Source organism: Sycon ciliatum, chromosome 4 (assembly GCF_964019385.1).
Source record: "Sycon ciliatum chromosome 4, ocSycCili1.1, whole genome shotgun sequence".
Classification (NCBI taxonomy): Eukaryota; Metazoa; Porifera; class Calcarea; order Leucosolenida; family Sycettidae; genus Sycon; species Sycon ciliatum.
The window spans coordinates 447,686-469,079 of record NC_088646.1 but is presented as its reverse complement, the minus strand read 5'-3'; the positions used below and the strand labels follow the sequence as shown (position 1 = coordinate 469,079).

The 21,394-nt window shown below is 49.7% G+C and overlaps 2 protein-coding genes across 3 annotated transcripts in view; one reads left to right on the top strand and one right to left on the bottom strand.

The window, feature by feature from the left end:
- LOC135813757 (mucin-19-like) overlaps positions 1-8,654 on the top strand; it is a 39,660-nt gene extending 31,006 nt beyond the window's left edge. For both annotated transcript variants that reach the window (XM_065326765.1, XM_065326764.1), the window contains exon 17: positions 7,513-8,654. In XM_065326765.1, the coding sequence (XP_065182837.1) occupies positions 7,513-7,640 (128 nt within the window). In that variant the 3' untranslated portion in view covers positions 7,641-8,654. The remainder of the gene's footprint in view (positions 1-7,512) is intronic.
- A 3-nt stretch (positions 8,655-8,657) lies between these two features.
- LOC135813758 (PDZ domain-containing protein 7-like) lies at positions 8,658-20,818 on the bottom strand. The gene is made up of 14 exons (XM_065326766.1): positions 19,355-20,818; positions 18,729-18,837; positions 18,275-18,423; positions 17,591-17,738; positions 16,074-16,161; positions 15,014-15,701; positions 13,764-13,974; positions 13,361-13,452; positions 12,849-12,964; positions 11,439-11,501; positions 10,977-11,157; positions 10,215-10,366; positions 9,699-9,796; positions 8,658-9,326 (listed from the first exon to the last, which is right to left on the bottom strand). Exons 1-14 carry the CDS (start codon positions 20,080-20,082, stop codon positions 9,189-9,191), a joined length of 2,961 nt encoding a protein of 986 aa, XP_065182838.1. The 5' UTR covers positions 20,083-20,818; the 3' UTR covers positions 8,658-9,188.
- Between the last annotated feature and the right edge of the window lie 576 nt (positions 20,819-21,394).

The following is a 21,394-nucleotide window of genomic DNA, read 5'->3' as shown; positions in this document are numbered from 1 at the left end:
CAATGAGCAGCAGTCGTGCATTCTCTCAACTCCCGTACCACCTGTACAACAATGAGCAGCAGCCGTGCATTCTCTCAACTCCCGTACCACCTGTACAGCAATGAGCAGCAGTCGTGCATTCTCTCAACTCCCGTACCACCTGTACAGCAATGAGCAGCAGTCGTGCATTCTCTCAACTCCCGTACCACCTGTACAGCAATGAGCAGCAGTCGTGCATTCTCTCAACTCCCGTACCACCTGTACAGCAATGAGCAGCAGTCGTGCATTCTCTCAACTCCCATACCACCTGTACAGCAATGGGCAGCAGTCGTGCATTCTCTCAACTCCCGTACCACCTGTACAACAATGAGCAGCAGCCGTGCATTCTCTCAACTCCCGTACCACCTGTACAGCAATGAGCAGCAGTCGTGCATTCTCTCAACTCCCGTACCACCTGTACAGCAATGAGCAGCAGTCGTGCATTCTCTCAACTCCCGTACCACCTGTACAGCAATGAGCAGCAGTCGTGCATTCTCTCAACTCCCGTACCACCTGTACAGCAATGAGCAGCAGTCGTGCATTCTCTCAACTCCCGTACCACCTGTACAGCAATGAGCAGCAGTCGTGCATTCTCTCAACTCCCGTACCACCTGTACAGCAATGAGCAGCAGTCGTGCATTCTCTCAACTCCCGTACCACCTGTACAGCAATGAGCAGCAGTCGTGCATTCTCTCAACTCCCGTACCACCTGTACAGCAATGAGCAGCAGTCGTGCATTCTCTCAACTCCCGTACCACCTGTACAGCAATGAGCAGCAGTCGTGCATTCTCTCAACTCCCGTACCACCTGTACAGCAATGAGCAGCAGTCGTGCATTCTCTCAACTCCCGTACCACCTGTACAGCAATGAGCAGCAGTCGTGCATTCTCTCAACTCCCGTACCACCTGTACAGCAATGAGCAGCAGTCGTGCATTCTCTCAACTCCCGTACCACCTGTACAGCAATGAGCAGCAGTCGTGCATTCTCTCAACTCCCGTACCACCTGTACAGCAATGAGCAGCAGTCGTGCATTCTCTCAACTCCCATACCACCTGTACAGCAATGAGCAGCAGTCGTGCATTCTCTCAACTCCCGTACCACCTGTACAGCAATGAGCAGCAGTCGTGCATTCTCTCAACTCCCGTACCACCTGTACAGCAATGAGCAGCAGTCGTGCATTCTCTCAACTCCCGTACCACCTGTACAGCAATGAGCAGCAGTCGTGCATTCTCTCAACTCCCGTACCACCTGTACAGCAATGAGCAGCAGTCGTGCATTCTCTCAACTCCCGTACCACCTGTACAGCAATGAGCAGCAGTCGTGCATTCTCTCAACTCCCGTACCACCTGTACAGCAATGAGCAGCAGTCGTGCATTCTCTCAACTCCCATACCACCTGTACAGCAATGAGCAGCAGTCGTGCATTCTCTCAACTCCCGTACCACCTGTACAGCAATGAGCAGCAGTCGTGCATTCTCTCAACTCCCGTACCACCTGTACAGCAATGAGCAGCAGTCGTGCATTCTCTCAACTCCCGTACCACCTGTACAGCAATGAGCAGCAGTCGTGCATTCTCTCAACTCCCGTACCACCTGTACAGCAATGAGCAGCAGTCGTGCATTCTCTCAACTCCCGTACCACCTGTACAGCAATGAGCAGCAGTCGTGCATTCTCTCAACTCCCGTACCACCTGTACAGCAATGAGCAGCAGTCGTGCATTCTCTCAACTCCCGTACCACCTGTACAGCAATGAGCAGCAGTCGTGCATTCTCTCAACTCCCATACCACCTGTACAGCAATGGGCAGCAGTCGTGCATTCTCTCAACTCCCATACCACCTGTACAGCAATGGGCAGCAGTCGTGCATTCTCTCAACTCCCGTACCACCTGTACAGCAATGAGCAGCAGTCGTGCATTCTCTCAACTCCCGTACCACCTGTACAGCAATGAGCAGCAGTCGTGCATTCTCTCAACTCCCGTGCCACCTGTACAGCAATGAGCAGCAGTCGTGCATTCTCTCAACTCCCGTACCACCTGTACAGCAATGAGCAGCAGTCGTGCATTCTCTCAACTCCCGTACCACCTGTACAGCAATGAGCAGCAGTCGTGCATTCTCTCAACTCCCGTACCACCTGTACAGCAATGAGCAGCAGTCGTGCATTCTCTCAACTCCCGTACCACCTGTACAGCAATGAGCAGCAGTCGTGCATTCTCTCAACTCCCGTACCACCTGTACAGCAATGAGCAGCAGTCGTGCATTCTCTCAACTCCCATACCACCTGTACAGCAATGGGCAGCAGTCGTGCATTCTCTCAACTCCCATACCACCTGTACAGCAATGGGCAGCAGTCGTGCATTCTCTCAACTCCCGTACCACCTGTACAGCAATGAGCAGCAGTCGTGCATTCTCTCAACTCCCGTACCACCTGTACAGCAATGAGCAGCAGTCGTGCATTCTCTCAACTCCCGTACCACCTGTACAGCAATGAGCAGCAGTCGTGCATTCTCTCAACTCCCGTACCACCTGTACAGCAATGAGCAGCAGTCGTGCATTCTCTCAACTCCCGTGCCACCTGTACAGCAATGAGCAGCAGTCGTGCATTCTCTCAACTCCCGTACCACCTGTACAGCAATGAGCAGCAGTCGTGCATTCTCTCAACTCCCGTACCACCTGTACAGCAATGAGCAGCAGTCGTGCATTCTCTCAACTCCCGTACCACCTGTACAGCAATGAGCAGCAGTCGTGCATTCTCTCAACTCCCGTACCACCTGTACAGCAATGAGCAGCAGTCGTGCATTCTCTCAACTCCCGTACCACCTGTACAGCAATGAGCAGCAGTCGTGCATTCTCTCAACTCCCGTACCACCTGTACAGCAATGAGCAGCAGTCGTGCATTCTCTCAACTCCCATACCACCTGTACAGCAATGGGCAGCAGTCGTGCATTCTCTCAACTCCCGTACCACCTGTACAGCAATGAGCAGCAGTCGTGCATTCTCTCAACTCCCGTACCACCTGTACAGCAATGAGCAGCAGTCGTGCATTCTCTCAACTCCCGTACCACCTGTACAGCAATGAGCAGCAGTCGTGCATTCTCTCAACTCCCGTACCACCTGTACAGCAATGAGCAGCAGTCGTGCATTCTCTCAACTCCCGTACCACCTGTACAGCAATGAGCAGCAGTCGTGCATTCTCTCAACTCCCGTACCACCTGTACAGCAATGAGCAGCAGTCGTGCATTCTCTCAACTCCCGTACCACCTGTACAGCAATGAGCAGCAGTCGTGCATTCTCTCAACTCCCGTACCACCTGTACAGCAATGAGCAGCAGTCGTGCATTCTCTCAACTCCCGTACCACCTGTACAGCAATGAGCAGCAGTCGTGCATTCTCTCAACTCCCGTACCACCTGTACAGCAATGAGCAGCAGTCGTGCATTCTCTCAACTCCCATACCACCTGTACAGCAATGGGCAGCAGTCGTGCATTCTCTCAACTCCCATACCACCTGTACAGCAATGGGCAGCAGTCGTGCATTCTCTCAACTCCCGTACCACCTGTACAGCAATGAGCAGCAGTCGTGCATTCTCTCAACTCCCGTACCACCTGTACAGCAATGAGCAGCAGTCGTGCATTCTCTCAACTCCCGTACCACCTGTACAGCAATGAGCAGCAGTCGTGCATTCTCTCAACTCCCGTGCCACCTGTACAGCAATGAGCAGCAGTCGTGCATTCTCTCAACTCCCGTACCACCTGTACAGCAATGAGCAGCAGTCGTGCATTCTCTCAACTCCCGTACCACCTGTACAGCAATGAGCAGCAGTCGTGCATTCTCTCAACTCCCGTACCACCTGTACAGCAATGAGCAGCAGTCGTGCATTCTCTCAACTCCCGTACCACCTGTACAGCAATGAGCAGCAGTCGTGCATTCTCTCAACTCCCGTACCACCTGTACAGCAATGAGCAGCAGTCGTGCATTCTCTCAACTCCCATACCACCTGTACAGCAATGGGCAGCAGTCGTGCATTCTCTCAACTCCCATACCACCTGTACAGCAATGGGCAGCAGTCGTGCATTCTCTCAACTCCCGTACCACCTGTACAGCAATGAGCAGCAGTCGTGCATTCTCTCAACTCCCGTACCACCTGTACAGCAATGAGCAGCAGTCGTGCATTCTCTCAACTCCCGTACCACCTGTACAGCAATGAGCAGCAGTCGTGCATTCTCTCAACTCCCGTGCCACCTGTACAGCAATGAGCAGCAGTCGTGCATTCTCTCAACTCCCGTACCACCTGTACAGCAATGAGCAGCAGTCGTGCATTCTCTCAACTCCCGTACCACCTGTACAGCAATGAGCAGCAGTCGTGCATTCTCTCAACTCCCGTACCACCTGTACAGCAATGAGCAGCAGTCGTGCATTCTCTCAACTCCCGTACCACCTGTACAGCAATGAGCAGCAGTCGTGCATTCTCTCAACTCCCGTACCACCTGTACAGCAATGAGCAGCAGTCGTGCATTCTCTCAACTCCCGTACCACCTGTACAGCAATGAGCAGCAGTCGTGCATTCTCTCAACTCCCATACCACCTGTACAGCAATGGGCAGCAGTCGTGCATTCTCTCAACTCCCATACCACCTGTACAGCAATGGGCAGCAGTCGTGCATTCTCTCAACTCCCGTACCACCTGTACAGCAATGAGCAGCAGTCGTGCATTCTCTCAACTCCCGTACCACCTGTACAGCAATGAGCAGCAGTCGTGCATTCTCTCAACTCCCGTACCACCTGTACAGCAATGAGCAGCAGTCGTGCATTCTCTCAACTCCCGTGCCACCTGTACAGCAATGAGCAGCAGTCGTGCATTCTCTCAACTCCCGTACCACCTGTACAGCAATGAGCAGCAGTCGTGCATTCTCTCAACTCCCGTACCACCTGTACAGCAATGAGCAGCAGTCGTGCATTCTCTCAACTCCCGTACCACCTGTACAGCAATGAGCAGCAGTCGTGCATTCTCTCAACTCCCGTACCACCTGTACAGCAATGAGCAGCAGTCGTGCATTCTCTCAACTCCCGTACCACCTGTACAGCAATGAGCAGCAGTCGTGCATTCTCTCAACTCCCATACCACCTGTACAGCAATGGGCAGCAGTCGTGCATTCTCTCAACTCCCATACCACCTGTACAGCAATGGGCAGCAGTCGTGCATTCTCTCAACTCCCGTACCACCTGTACAGCAATGAGCAGCAGTCGTGCATTCTCTCAACTCCCGTACCACCTGTACAGCAATGAGCAGCAGTCGTGCATTCTCTCAACTCCCGTACCACCTGTACAGCAATGAGCAGCAGTCGTGCATTCTCTCAACTCCCGTGCCACCTGTACAGCAATGAGCAGCAGTCGTGCATTCTCTCAACTCCCGTACCACCTGTACAGCAATGAGCAGCAGTCGTGCATTCTCTCAACTCCCGTACCACCTGTACAGCAATGAGCAGCAGTCGTGCATTCTCTCAACTCCCGTACCACCTGTACAGCAATGAGCAGCAGTCGTGCATTCTCTCAACTCCCGTACCACCTGTACAGCAATGAGCAGCAGTCGTGCATTCTCTCAACTCCCGTACCACCTGTACAGCAATGAGCAGCAGTCGTGCATTCTCTCAACTCCCGTACCACCTGTACAGCAATGAGCAGCAGTCGTGCATTCTCTCAACTCCCATACCACCTGTACAGCAATGGGCAGCAGTCGTGCATTCTCTCAACTCCCGTACCACCTGTACAGCAATGAGCAGCAGTCGTGCATTCTCTCAACTCCCGTACCACCTGTACAGCAATGAGCAGCAGTCGTGCATTCTCTCAACTCCCGTACCACCTGTACAGCAATGAGCAGCAGTCGTGCATTCTCTCAACTCCCGTACCACCTGTACAGCAATGAGCAGCAGTCGTGCATTCTCTCAACTCCCGTACCACCTGTACAGCAATGAGCAGCAGTCGTGCATTCTCTCAACTCCCATACCACCTGTACAGCAATGGGCAGCAGTCGTGCATTCTCTCAACTCCCGTACCACCTGTACAGCAATGAGCAGCAGTCGTGCATTCTCTCAACTCCCGTACCACCTGTACAGCAATGGGCAGCAGTCGTGCATTCTCTCAACTCCCGTACCACCTGTACAGCAATGAGCAGCAGTCGTGCATTCTCTCAACTCCCGTACCACCTGTACAGCAATGAGCAGCAGTCGTGCATTCTCTCAACTCCCGTACCACCTGTACAGCAATGAGCAGCAGTCGTGCATTCTCTCAACTCCCGTGCCACCTGTACAGCAATGAGCAGCAGTCGTGCATTCTCTCAACTCCCGTACCACCTGTACAGCAATGAGCAGCAGTCGTGCATTCTCTCAACTCCCGTACCACCTGTACAGCAATGAGCAGCAGTCGTGCATTCTCTCAACTCCCGTACCACCTGTACAGCAATGAGCAGCAGTCGTGCATTCTCTCAACTCCCGTACCACCTGTACAGCAATGAGCAGCAGTCGTGCATTCTCTCAACTCCCGTACCACCTGTACAGCAATGAGCAGCAGTCGTGCATTCTCTCAACTCCCGTACCACCTGTACAGCAATGAGCAGCAGTCGTGCATTCTCTCAACTCCCATACCACCTGTACAGCAATGGGCAGCAGTCGTGCATTCTCTCAACTCCCGTACCACCTGTACAGCAATGAGCAGCAGTCGTGCATTCTCTCAACTCCCGTACCACCTGTACAGCAATGAGCAGCAGTCGTGCATTCTCTCAACTCCCGTACCACCTGTACAGCAATGAGCAGCAGTCGTGCATTCTCTCAACTCCCGTACCACCTGTACAGCAATGAGCAGCAGTCGTGCATTCTCTCAACTCCCGTACCACCTGTACAGCAATGAGCAGCAGTCGTGCATTCTCTCAACTCCCATACCACCTGTACAGCAATGGGCAGCAGTCGTGCATTCTCTCAACTCCCGTACCACCTGTACAGCAATGAGCAGCAGTCGTGCATTCTCTCAACTCCCGTACCACCTGTACAGCTTGACAACAGTGTATACCGTTTAACGGTCACCAATCATACAAGGCAGTGGGGTCACCAGTCATACAAGGCAGTGGGGTCACCAGTCATACAAGGCAGTGAACTTTAAGGGCGAAGAAGAGGGTGTGTGACTTACAATCGAGCATGACATCCTGCTGATGTGAATATGAATTATGGCTCAGACGTGAACATTGGGATTTGAATGCAGCACCCTGTCTTTCCGATACAGGGCGATACCGATTAGGCTACCGGGGATCACACACACGCACGCACACACGCACACACACACACACACACACACACACACACACACACACACACACACACACACACACACACACACACCCGTGGCTCTTTCTTGCTACAGTAGAAATCAACTTTCAATGCTGTATCCATGGTCACCTTCCAAGGCGTTATTACCAACACTGTCTGTGTGTGCACGTGTCTTGTGTGACAGACTCTGGCCATAGCAGTGCTGAGGACGCCATTGTTGCCATGGAAATCATGGTGCAGAAGATCAAGGAAGATATACGCAAGTCATCGCGCAAGTCCTCCACAGTTCTGGTGCGCAAAACAGGATTCTAATGGTGAGCGTCTGCAGTCTTGCACCCAGGCTGGGCCGCACACACAACCTATATCCCCGGCAATGACAATATCAACAACGCTGGTGTGTCAGGCTGATGCTGTGTGGTGGGAACAAGCGTGTGCATCTATTGGTGGGAACAAGCGTGTGCATCTATTGGTGCAGCTGTGCACAGTGCATTGTTATGCGTTTGAAAGCAAGGTACGGTCGGTTGTTGTCGTTCTGTATTGAGGCTGTATGTTGTTCATGTAGTTGTTACCTTGATAGCAGTTATGCATATGCTGTAATACCATGCACCCTGGCAAAGAGCTAGTTGTGAACTGTGCATGTGAATAAAATCACATCACACTGCTATACCCCACATAACTAATACTCAATGTAGACCTCCGTTGGAGAAGGCTGGCTCCTTTTCATCCATAATGTTGTCAGCAGGCATCCGTAAAGGCATCTATCAAGCACTATGGACTGCTTAGCTGCACTCAGAGCTAACCTGGAGTACTAGGGATTGCTTAGCTGCATCCAGAGCTAACCTGGAATGCAGTTGCAACGTGTTACTTCTGCTTGGCACGCTCTAAACGTGCCGCCGTATTTATTCTCACCAGTGCAGCCTCTCCTGGGGCCGTGCTGGTCCTGCAGGCTGTGTTGGCATTCAGACAACCAACGTATGCCAGGTGATGCTGCTGCTGCTGCTGTGTTATACAGCTGAGAGTTTCCTGGCAGCATGTAAACTACAATGTGATATCACTTGTTTTTTACATAATGCTTGTGTTCTTTCCCCATTGATCAGCTGTATAGCGTGTTTCAACGTTGATTTTCGTGAAATTTCTTATTTTTCTTGTGTTCTCTTAGTGCAGTATAACGATAGGCAGCTATTTTTACCGTTCTACTTTTGATTCCATAGCAGTTTTTGTAGTTTTTGGAAAGGTTTTGCTCTTCGCCCACTGTTTTACGTTCAACATGCACGTTTGTCGTGCAGAGTTTTAACCTTGATGAACCCCACAGTGGGCAACCTCACACTATTTCAGTGCTACGTGTAATTCATGAAATCATGTTCAGTATGACAACAGCAGCAGCAGCAGCAGTATGCCAGATATCATTACTTTCATTGTGCTAGAAATTATCAAGTCGCTCCTACGGGAACGTGTGCTAATTCAAGCTGTGCAGAAACGCATTCAAAGCTCACCATCTTATAAGTCACGGATAAGCAACAGCATGTTGGTACCGGGCGCAGGCAATCTTTTAGGGAGTTCCCCCAAAGCAGATTATCACGACAGGCAAGATCTAGATCCACTCAAAGTACTAGTGTAATGTGGTGCTATAAGAATGAGACTAGGGTTGCTGGGCATGCATGTCAAATTCAGATCAAATCTTACTCTCATGCTTATCAGGATCAGGATACATTCAGATGAGGTGGATCTGAGTCAGACGCTACGACACTGGTCACACACGTCGTGTATAGGAGTTCTCCGTCAAGTAATGCCATCGTTTTGCAAATGGTATGAGTATGCCATGCTGCACTGTGCAGCCCGGGACCGGCCAGTGTCAGGTGCTTAGTCAACCTCCGGTACGACCAAGAGTTCCAAGATATCGCTTTCGCTGGCAAAGGCTTCGCTAATACGCTGCACTGCGTCAGCATGTGTGCAGCCCTTCACAGCAATGCCATCGACTGCTTTGATCTCGAATCCAGGCTGCAAATGAAATGTGCAGGGCACATAAGAACAAAGAAGTTGTGAATCAAAACCGACGTCTTGGGTCACTTTGTGTCAATTCGTGATGTACATGTATGTTGATCCTAGTTAGTGTGGTGAATCGCTGATCTGCCAATATTGTGGACTTGTGTATTCAAGTACACCACTGCCGCATGCTCAGATTGGCTGAACAGTGGGGACACTGGTGGTGTCTGTCCGAGTATCCTGCTCAACTGCATCTGTGTTCTGCCTTATACCATCTGTGTTCTGCCTTATACCATCTGTGTTCTGCTCAACAGCATTTGTGGTCTGCTTTTGAGCATCTTTGTTCTGCTTTTGAGCATCTGTGTTCTGTAATGTCACACCACTCACCTGCAAGAAGCCGTCCTCTGCAGCCAGCCCGCCCTCTATGATGGAGGAGATTGTCACTTCAGGTTGTTTAGTGTCCACACCACCTTCAATGCTGATACCTATAGACACAAGTAGTGAATGCAAGTAAACCAAGTGGGACCATTGTCATCAGGTTTAGGCTTGTTTTGGAACTCCACTCTAAATAAAGCCAAACAACAAGCAACAACAACAACAACCGGTATGTAGATGACAATGAACTGGTCAGCGTTGCAGTGAAGTAATGGTTTCAGTGAGTGCACAACAATGCAACTCAGGTTCAGATTGGTTTTCTCTTCAGCTCTATGTATTTTGCTTCCCATCTAATAGTCTCTTGACATACCAAGCACTTCTACTTTCGCATACAGTTGCATCATGTTGGCTGAGTGTGTTCAAGATCAGAGTTCAACGTGTTTGTCACTTGTTCACTAGTTCTGCTGCTGCTGCTGCTGCTGCTGCTGGCTTACACAACAAGACACAGTGATGAAGAGAGCTGCTTACCGAGTTTTGATTTGGTCTTCATCAGCTCTACCAGGATCTCTGTCGCAAACGAATGTTTCTTCTTTGAGGAGCCTCTCTTCCGTACACCTTCATGAGCATCATTCCAAGCAACGAAAGAGTCCTTGCGTCGAACTCTCTGCTCCACATCTTCTCTGTGGAGATTAAACGAACAGAAGAGGACCACAGTGCAAACATTTTGTCACGCATTGATATTCATTGTGTATGCATGTGTCCCTTGCTTGCCGCTTGCTCGATCCTCATACCGCCCGGGCAGTCTGTGTCTTTATCCAACCGCAGCCTAAATATGCGTGTTTGTCACTTGACTGGTGAAATCGGAATGGCTTGCTACCTTGCTAGATGTGCGTGAGTGTCATGGCTGCGGACCTGAGGACAAGGCGCAGTGTAGTGTGTAAACTGCAACACTCCTTACAGACTGGACTGGAACATGTTGCTAGGCAGAACCTACTGCAGTACATGTAGCTGCTAGCAATGATGATACTACAGCACATATGACGTAGTCATGTAGCTGGTAGCAATGATGACAGTGCTCCTCAGACAAGAGGCAGAGCCACATCTCATAAAGCACCGAACATGGCAGTCTGTTTGGTTCCAGTACTGCAGTTACCATAATCGTGATCATTGCTGGCTATTCCCACAGTGCCGTGACAGCCAATGAATCAAATCCCCAAACAACCCACTCTGTGCCACTCCGTCCCTCTCCTTCCCACTGCGTCTCACTCTGTCTCACTCTGTACTACTTACTCGTGTATGGATCGGCCACGCTCCAACATTTTCTGTGCAGCTGAACTTTGAAACATGCCACCACCACCACCACCACCACCACCACCACCGCTTGTTCTCGACGGTCGGTTGCTGGATGCTGACGGAGATCCCTCCATTTGGCCTGGACTTGATAGAACCTTTCTGAGCTGAGGTCTGCCAGCTACAAACACAGAGAAACACAATGCCAGTCCCATTATCAGATTCTGTATGTTTTCAACTTTTCACCCTCACACACCCCGCACACACACACACCCCGCACACACACAACCTGGGACCAGTACTGTAGGTCTGCAAGAATATTTCCCATAACGAGACGACCACAGGCGAGCTTCTTGTCTAGGCGTGTCCAAGGTGTTCATTATTACATCGTCATGATTTGTGTATGACGTCACTATGATTCATGCATGGCATCATCATCATGCCTTGACCAATGTTGCTTACACTGTATGGCGGAGAATAGTTGCCCATGCTCTGGTGACTTGGGCGCTGGCTTCACTTCTTTTGCTGTGCACGGGGTGAAGAAACAACGTGGTTGAATTATATCAGTCACAGACAATGCATGGCTTTGCAAACAGTGGGACAACAAGTGCTTTCCTAAGAGTATTGTTTACCGTGTACGTTAACCCTTTACCGGCAGCCCCATACTTGAATGCGTCAACGTTGTTGACGCATTCGACATGCATCCAAAACCATGCCTGGCATGACAGGAAGCATCAGCCCACGGGGATTTCCCGTGGCCCTCACACAGCCAAGGTATGATCCTATCGGTAGCTGAAGAGATCCACGCGTGTCCCATTTGATTTCATTGAGAACTGCGCGATCGAAAACTTACGGAAATACACCCGCGCTGATAATGCCGTCCGCCTCCGTCAAAACATCGTCAGGTGCATTTTCTCTTGCGCAGTGAGTTCCTTTCGTCCTCGGATGACTTCTCCGACGAGGACCTAGCAGTCATTCGCTCTGGGACCGACGGCAGATAGATAAATACTTCGTTCCAGCCGCCGATGCAAGCGAATTTCAAATTACAGAGCGGGGCGCACGCCAAGTAAATTCTCACGCAAATATGGGGAGCGCCAGCCGCTGAAGACGATGTCGTCGTGATGTACCTGGAAGAAGCTGATGGTGCTTATGGTGGGGAAGCCATGGAGAGCGATTCCCGTGTCGACAGTCTCCCAGAGACGGATTTTAGGCCATCAACTTTCTACGTACCTGAGTGACGGCAGCGCAGCGCGGCGTGCGACCGTACGGAGCTTTCCGACAGCGATTCTGGGGCGATGCTGCTCTCATTTGCGAGCGAGGCATGGCCACTGAAGTTTGTGATGGCTATGGCGTTTGTTTCCGCTCCGAAGTCGACTTGTTTTGGCAGTATCATGTCAATGTCGGAACTCTGACGATTTGCATGTGTACAATTTCTGTGTTTAGACGTAGAGGTGCCAATTTAGCAGCGTATGTGTGTGGTATGAGAAAATAAATTTGTCCATGGTTAAGAAGTAGTACTAGACTTCCAAGAAAACATAACTTGCACATACAAAATGTGGCCTAGTTGTGAGTTATTGGCATCCTTCTAAATGTTATGGATTTCACATACAAAAGTAACTTGCCGGTATTAAAAGGGTTAATCTTACATTTCCATACAAACTCCCTCAAACTCATGAACTGTATGGAAATTTAAAAAAATATTTTACTGTACCCTTAAAAAGGGTGGTGGAGTTCCTACAGATGGGAAAATGCTGTATGTGAGGACCTTTCCACCCCTACACAGCAGCACACATGCAGGTGCAGTGCATGACTGCATGGTTGTAGCCACAGTGTGGCAACAGCACTGTGTACATGACTGCATGGTCTCCGTACCTTCTGCTCCGGGCCCTACTGCTGGCCGTGTTTTGTTACGCTCCATCATAGCCTCCATCTCACGTTTAGACACCAGCTCATCAAACTGTTGAATGTGCTGTACATTGATCAGGGACCTACAATACCGAATCACAGTGGTAACAGCAACACACACACATACAGCCCTAAATACAGACATACTGCTGCTGAGCATTACACTACACAGTTATGGGGAAACTGCACCATACTATGCCTATGCAGAGCATTGTGGAGTTCACACGTTCTTGCATGTGCTCGTATGTGTATCATCAGTGTGGCATCAAGACTCAGCCAGTATGGTGTAGGCACTCAGCCAGTATGGTGACTCAGCCAGTATGGTGTAGGCACTTCCCGAGACTCAGCCAGAATGGTGTAGGCACTTGACTCAGCCAGTATGGTGTAGGCACTTCCCGAGTAGAAAAACATTACTCTTGACCATCAGTCACAGCCACATACAGTTTGACTGAGTAATTTCTTGATGTACCACAGCTTACCGAATATCACGCAGCAGTTCAACTTTCTTGGACGTGTTTAGAAGTGGCAGCAGAGCTGTGGTGAAGTCTACAATACTCTGGTCTTCCTCATACTGTTGCAAGGAACAGTTGCACACACACACACAGAATATGGAAAGACAATAGTTGTTCAGCCATCAAGTCAAAACGCAATACCAACAAGAGTGCACCATCCGTACCTATAAGACTAGGGGCTATTGTAGCAAGTGCTTCACTGCCAGTGCAGCCGGGGTATGTGTCAGATTGGGATGGACATTTTGCAAGAATCCTCCTCATTCGTAGAAGAGATGTTCAAGGAAAAGAAGAGAACGAGAGAGAAAGAGAAAGAGGAGGGAGAGATAGTCAGGGGTACCAGAGGGAGAAGATACCGGTAATGCTGTCTCACCCTCTTTAGGTTCAGCCATAGCGCTCCACACTCTGCTTCTGTCATACAACTTGCTGACGATGTTTCCAGTACTGTCTGAGCTTGTTTGCTTGCCTGCGCTGCCATAGACGTCAGCATTACTTGTGACCCAAGACCACGTGAGAAGAATGGCGAGCCACCGCCTCCACTACCAGTGGCAGTGGTGGCAGTGATTTGTGATGGCGGCGCAGGTCTGAAAAGAACAGATATTTGAGTAGAACAGTCACGCACAATGAAACTGCAAGACGCCTCACCCTCACTTCTGAGTGATACAATGTCATGTTTTAACGCCACTGTCTGTCAGCAGTGGGCAGGTATAGGTATACACAATACGATGAAATGATCTCAATCTTCGGGAGGTAGCTATTCGTCGTTGATGAGTTATTATCGTTGTCGGGTGTCTTTCGCGCTGCTACGTTCCGCTGTGTTGTGTGTCAGGGGTGCTCGGTCGGCCCGTCATCGTCCAGTTCACATGCTTCGTGAGTTGGCGATGGTGGAGGGTCGGGTTCCCCTGCAGTGATTGGTGCTGCGCCGAGCTAGTTTGGTGTGAAAGTGTAACTAATGTTATTATTCTTATATATACATCAAGTATTACTAAGTAATTGAGAGGCTTTGAATCGTTTTTATCAAAATCAAAATATTTGCCGGGTTGGAAGGTGGGATGAAATGATCACAACGATGGTGCTCCTTTCTAGGGGTGCGCTCCGGATGTCCGTTGAGAACACTATTGCTGAGTTGAGTGCCGCGTTCAAGCACTGGCTAGGAACAAACAAGTGAACAGGGCACAGTCTCACTCCCTTCCAGGGATACAGGCATGGGCGAGCAGCCACCGGGAAAAGCAGTTTTGCAGGTCTTCCTGATGGTTACCGCTAGCAACGCTACTGGCTTGTTACCATGACACTGGTAGTTACGCTGCTGGCTTGTTGCCATGACACTGGTAGTACCAGTGTCATGGTAAACGTATGTAGCAAGAAGGACCCATGAGTGAGTGTGCGTGATCCCCGGTAGCCCAATCGGTAGGGCACTGTCCCGGAAAGACAGGGGTGCTGGGTTCGAATCCCGTCCATAGATCCTTCTTTTGCAACACATGACATTGATGGTTACCATGACACTGGTAGTTACCATGCCATTCGTATCATAGCGGTAATGCTCAGAGCCACTTTGCTTGCCTACCATGCACTACTAGTACGTGTACATGGAACGTGTTACGAGCAACTGACTTTCTCGCTTACCTAGTTAGATCTTTGGGCTTTGTATCTGATGCATCACTTCCATCACCATCCTGACGTGACAGCTTGGGACTTGGACTGGTTGCCGACAGAGGTGGAGCGGCAGCTGATCCTCGTCGTCCGCTCAGCAATGGACTGGATTTTATTTGATTGTTCGGCAGAGCAGGAGCTGGTGGTGGGTCATTGCTGTTTGTCTTCTTTCTCATTGAGCTCACCAGCCGCTGTCCTACACCCAGAGCAGCTGACAGACCTCCAACACTCTTCCTCTTTGTCGTACTGACCTTCTCCATGTTCTCACGATCTTCTTCCTCGTCATGTTCTTCATCTGAATCACGACTTTGCGACTTGCTACGTGACCGTGAACGTCGTGTAGGCGTCTGTCCGTCTTCATAATCAGCCTTGGTGAGTGATCGCGAACGTCGTGACGGTAGTGTCATGGAACGCTGGCGTGATGATTTCTTGCTAGGAGATGCGCCATCATCTTCGTCATTGCCCTCTCGCTGTGATCGATTCGTTCCTCTCAGCATGTCCTGGAAACGACGCGACATGGTGTCTTTCTTCGGTGAGTCTGTGCTATTGCTTGCTGGTGTGGTGCTTGTGTCCGTTGGCGCGGGCCGTCTACTAGGCTCTGGTGTGGATGGTTTGGACGAGACGCGGAGAGAGGGTGACTGTCTCACATCTGGACTTGGATCTGTAAGGACAGCCATGGGAATCAGCACAAAAACAGCAATGTCCATTGTTACAGTTGTTTTTGCAACATGTAGAAAACCAGGTCAGTTCTGAGTCATGATTAGCCATGGCAATTGACCCATTGCGCATTGCCAAATATGGAATGTATGAGTAATGCTTGTGAGTACGCTGGGATCAGGAATGCACTGTTCAACACGCCAGACGACCATACCCAGGTGGCTGTGAAGGGTGTTTATGGCACAAATTATGTCATTGCGCAATAGGTCCATTGGAACACCTGCTACACAGGTACCGTGATGTCCCAGTCATGTGACTACTAACTCAATGGACACATGCACATAGCTACAGTGCTACACTGATTGGAATGACTCACCCTCTGGCTCAGGATCCATGCCAGCTGGCTCTATCCACTTTAGCTGGCCATCAGTAGAGCGACCAGCAAGTGGAATTCTGCCCATAGCCTGTTACAGAATAGCAGCACACCACAACACACCACAGCACACCACAGCACACAGGCTCGCATCACTGATTCGGTATGTATCCATATTACAGCAAAGACATGTTGAACAGTACATTTGGTATGTATCCATGACAGCAAAGGCCGCATGTTGAACAGTACATTTGACAGCCTGCTTGGAAGTACGCAATAACACGTTCTTCTCCCATCATCACCACCACCACCACCACCATCAATCACTGTTTTACTGGGAAGAGGCAGTACTTTATAATCATCACAATCAACAGCCTGACCTGATAACCAGGGAGTGCCCTGGCCAAAGAGCAGAGTGGCAGCGGGAGAAATGGTTTACCGTATTAAACGTTATCGAAAATGCTTTTACAATGCATTTTCAATAATGTTATGTCACTGATGAGTGCCGTGAAAGGTTCAATGAGGTATTTAGAAGGTAAGGGTTGTGCGCAACCCACCCGGCATACTGCTCTCTACTTCATACAATCATTGTGTATGCCAGCATCTCTGAACTGATTTTGAACCACTGGTCACCTGAGGTCTCCCGGGGAGTGCTTCTCCAGCGGTAGTGTTCACTAAAGATTAAAAACACAGTAGACCTGCACTTATCGTGGGATCCCCTTTGAGCACGGGTCCACACGGGATGTGTGGATATGTAGCAAGGTACATGTGTGGATTAGTGAAGTCTGTACTGATCTATAGTCTGTACTGATCTATAGTCTATACTAGGGGTGAAAGTTGGCACTGAGATCCCGAGTTCGAGTACTCTGATTTTCTCCGATCGAATATTCGAGTATTCGAGTATTCTTGATATCCTAAAAATCGCACACCAAGGGCCTTAACAATCACATGGTACAACCCTGTTTGAACAAATTGGCAGTCCTTTTCTCCGGTGTATTGATTGGTGGGTCATTTGGGCTCTCTCTACTCCTGTACAAATGCTCACCACACACTCTGCACATCAATATCTGCTGACTGCTGCTCTGAAACTGCAGACTTCTGTGGTAAATGCATGTACCATGTATGAGCGAGTACTCTGATTTATTCCGAGTACGATTAAAGTTGAAAAATCCAAACGAGTATTCGAATATTCGGTATAATTGTTTCACCCCTAGTCTATACTGATCTATAGTCTATACTGATCTATAGTCTATACTGATCTATAGTCTATACTGATCTATAGTCTGTACTGATCTATAGTCTATACTATACTACAGTATACTGTATACTGATTCTATAGCCATTCAGTGCAGCACATTTTGCCCGCATTTCCTTCCATTCAAGGGACCACTTGTTCGAGAGCAAATTACGGATAAGTGAAGGACGGATACCTGTATGTGAGCCGGTGTGCTCTGCTCACAAAACAATGTAACAGCATGTACACGTAGCTATGCCGAATGGAAAATAGACTAGTAACCAACCTTGACCGTCATCATCAGCAGAGGGCTCTGTTTCAACTTCATGATAGCATCTGCGTGACCAATGTCCAGAAAGCTTACGCCATTCACGTCCAGAATCTGGTCACCAAGTTGCAGACCATGCTTTGCTGCCTGTGATCGGTCTTCCACACTGAGCAATGATACAGAGGTAACCGTGGGAACATTAACATATGTAGCCATGGGAACAGTGATAAGGATAACCGTGGGAACAATGGTAAGGGTAGCCGTGGGAACAACGATACAGGTAACCATGGTAACACTGATAAGGGTAACCGTGGGAATAATGATAAGAATAACATGGGAACAAGTCATTTAAAAAACTTTCAACTAGCAAGTCCATGATCGGTGGCTCCATCACTTGAATCCACAAAGCACTCTTGACTAGCCCACTCCACTTGTACATCACCATCCCCGTACCGAGGACAATTCTCTTGATTGGAATTGCCAAACTCTAGTCCCACACAGCTGCTTTGCTCAAACATACTGGTAGCTCATCCGTGGAGGTAGTAGATATGGATGACTTTGAGCTCAATTTCATCCGTCGGGGGATTTTGTATCATTGTCTACTAATGAGGTTTGTCTTGTAACCAATGCCGTACTAACAAGGTTAGGATAGACCTATAGTAAGTTCAAACCAGGCAGGAGTACTGAAGGCGGATAACTTACTGAGAGATGAAAATTCCCACACTATGTTCCTTGCCACCGCGTATAGCGATGCCCAGCGGATGGCCTGGTTCCACGGGAAGATTGACTTTGCGCACGTCAATCGATCCACCTCCCATCCGCAGCTCACTCAGAGCATGAAGGGATGCATGCTGCACCATAGAAATGTACACACAGCAAACTGACTCACGGTATGTACATGACTGTATACATGAAGTTCCCTCTGCACTTCAGGCAGTATCGTTATTCACCATTGCATCATGATGATGTCATAATTACATCATCATTTAAGAGCAGCAGGTTAATCTTGCACATACATGTGGCATGCCATCATAATCACTGCAGTGCATACAATGATGTCATCGTGACATCACTCTGCTGTAATCATGCCGGATAGCTGCTGCGAATCTGCGACTACTGGGACAAAGACACTGCAATTGCACTCATCAGTTCTTACCGCATCCAAATCTGAATCTCTGCCATTTTCTTGGGGCTCGGTGGCTGCAACTGGCAGAGAACCAATACTGCCTGTCCGTTCCGATATCTGGGGACTGGACCTTGATCTCCTGAGCAGCCCAGGAACAGATAACATGAACAGTGCAGTCGCTATATTGGCAGTCCGAGTAGTGTTCAGTCTAGTGTTCAGTCTAGTGTTCAGTCTAGTGTTGAGTTTAGTGTTCAACTACTAGTCATGTAACCTTACACTGGCTTTGAGATCCATTAGAGTTGGTACAGTAAGCCATGTACTTACATGTGATTACGATCAGGCTGAACAGAACACTCGGATGCTCATCCATTCATGCATGTGTATTTTCAACGAGTCACATGCATGAACCGCTGAATGAACCGCTGCATGAACCGCTGCATGAACCGATGCATGAACCGATGCATGAACCGCTGCATGAACCGATGCATGTAGCAACATGATTATGAAGCTACATGTATGTACTGTAGTACTGTAGTACTGTAGTACTGTAGTGTGGCATTGGCATCGCTCTGCTCAATGAAAGCCAGGCTCATGGCTCATGAGTATACGTGCTGTAAAGGTTATCCGGTGCTTCAGTCACACAACCGAGGACTTACCTCTTGTTACCCGTCTCTTCCACTCGTAGCTGTGCAGCCCTACTACCCCCAGCGGGACGTTTAGCCGGACGTACCAACAGCACAATACGACCAGGGCTTTTCAACACTTTCACGGCTGTAGAGTGGGCAACGTGCTCAAAATTCATGCCATTGACATCCAGTAGTCGATCCCCAACACGTAGACCACTGCGTTCGGCCAGTGAACCTGGGTCCAGGGTTGACACATACACTCCCATACCATGCTCCCGACCACCGCAGATACTGAATCCAAGTGATTGTCTATCACTCATTCTGTTCAGTGTGACCTGGCGTAGCTGCTGCACTGGTTGTTCTCTGTGATTCCCAGCTGCACTGCCCGCCATACTACCACCTGCATCTGTACTGCCTACAGCATTACCCGCGCTGCTGGCATTGCCGGAGCGAAGCTGATCCCGACGTTGCAATGTGGCCTGCTTCACCGGTGGGTTTGCCATCTTCTTGAACGGTGCAACCACGTCAAACCTCTCCACATCTTTCTCGTCAATGATATCTCGCACACCGTTGAGTAGATCAAGCTTGACGGGAGTGTCCAGTACGGACAACAGACACAGTACTAAACCATCCACGTTACGATACTGCCAGTATTCATTCAGAACATAGTTGAAATAGTCGTTGTCGTCCTGGCTGAGGATCTGCTGCGCTTTGGCCTGCAGGCGACGTAGGTCATGGCTGTTAGCGGACGCATCCATAGCGGCCGCAGACCTTCACGACGGACGAGGGGTGAAAGCGCTAGCGAGACACCACAATGATGCTCTTCTGCACTGAAGATGCGGTGAGCCAGTCGGAGACTTTTCCTGCACGCCGGAAGGTGACGAACACGGACCTCGGTGAACTCACACAGTCGAGTCAGGGCGAGGTCAAATGCCTTCGCCTAAACGAAGTCCACAAACTAGTAGTACAAACACACACACCCGCCTCGAACTGACCGTGTCGTGCTGTTACTCGTTGAGAAGAAAGCAATGTCTCAAGTTCGAATTGCAAAGACCCCTGGTGAGGAGAGGGACAGGCGTTGATGATGACCACGAGGAGGAGTAGGAGGGAGAGGAGCTGGGAAGAGAAGATTGAGCAGAATCACTGATTGTCGGGAATATCTCGTTCAGTGAACTGACAGTTACAGCAAGTCGAACACAACCGCACAGATAAGAGGCTGCGATACTCAGTCTGTACTTGCTGTTGCAGGCCCTACCAGAATTGGACTACGGCTTCATTCCTGTGCTACGCACTCCGCGGCTAGGCGCGTCCCACAGTTAGCGTGGCAGCCGACAAGAACACGACCATCGGTATCGACTTGTTCCTGAATGCAGCTTACTCTCTCTCGATCCACGAAAGCTTTGTTTGGTCTCGACAAAATATAGAGTTCGTCGTTCTCGACATGTAGTCTATTGTAGACTTTACATGCAGCTCTTTCCTGATGCCGAGCGATTTGAAACCCCGTAGTACTAGTAGGCTGTAGTATGAAACGTCTACCGGTGGACACTGGCATGTAGTACGAGTGTCCATGTCCTGAGTCTGTAGACTGTGGGACTGGTGCAGGTGTGTGTGTTCATGCCGCTGCGGCTCAGTGCTGTTGGTGTTACTGCTGCTGCTGCCTTGGCCAGTACAAGGGGAGTGTAACGTTTGGCCAATACCCATTGGCATTGTACTGACTGTTGTCGCTACTCATAGACGGTCATGTGCTCCGAGACAGATGATCTCGAACATTCAACGGACCGTCGGCGAGCTAACATCTCCAAGGACGCGTCACACATGCAGACATGCCACACCGTACATGGCGATATCCGTGAGGGTTACTTCCAACATCCAGGCCATGCCGGGCTGGCAGTGCATTGGACAAATATTTTTTTGTAGGCTGCTACAGTACTACACTCTACAGTAGCAGCAGTATTTTTACCTACATGATAGTTGCTACCGACATGATACCATGGATACCGACATGAGGACCACCAAGGACATCTGACTTGCACGTCGACGTCGTCTGTCAGCACTGGCGCTGGGGCCTCA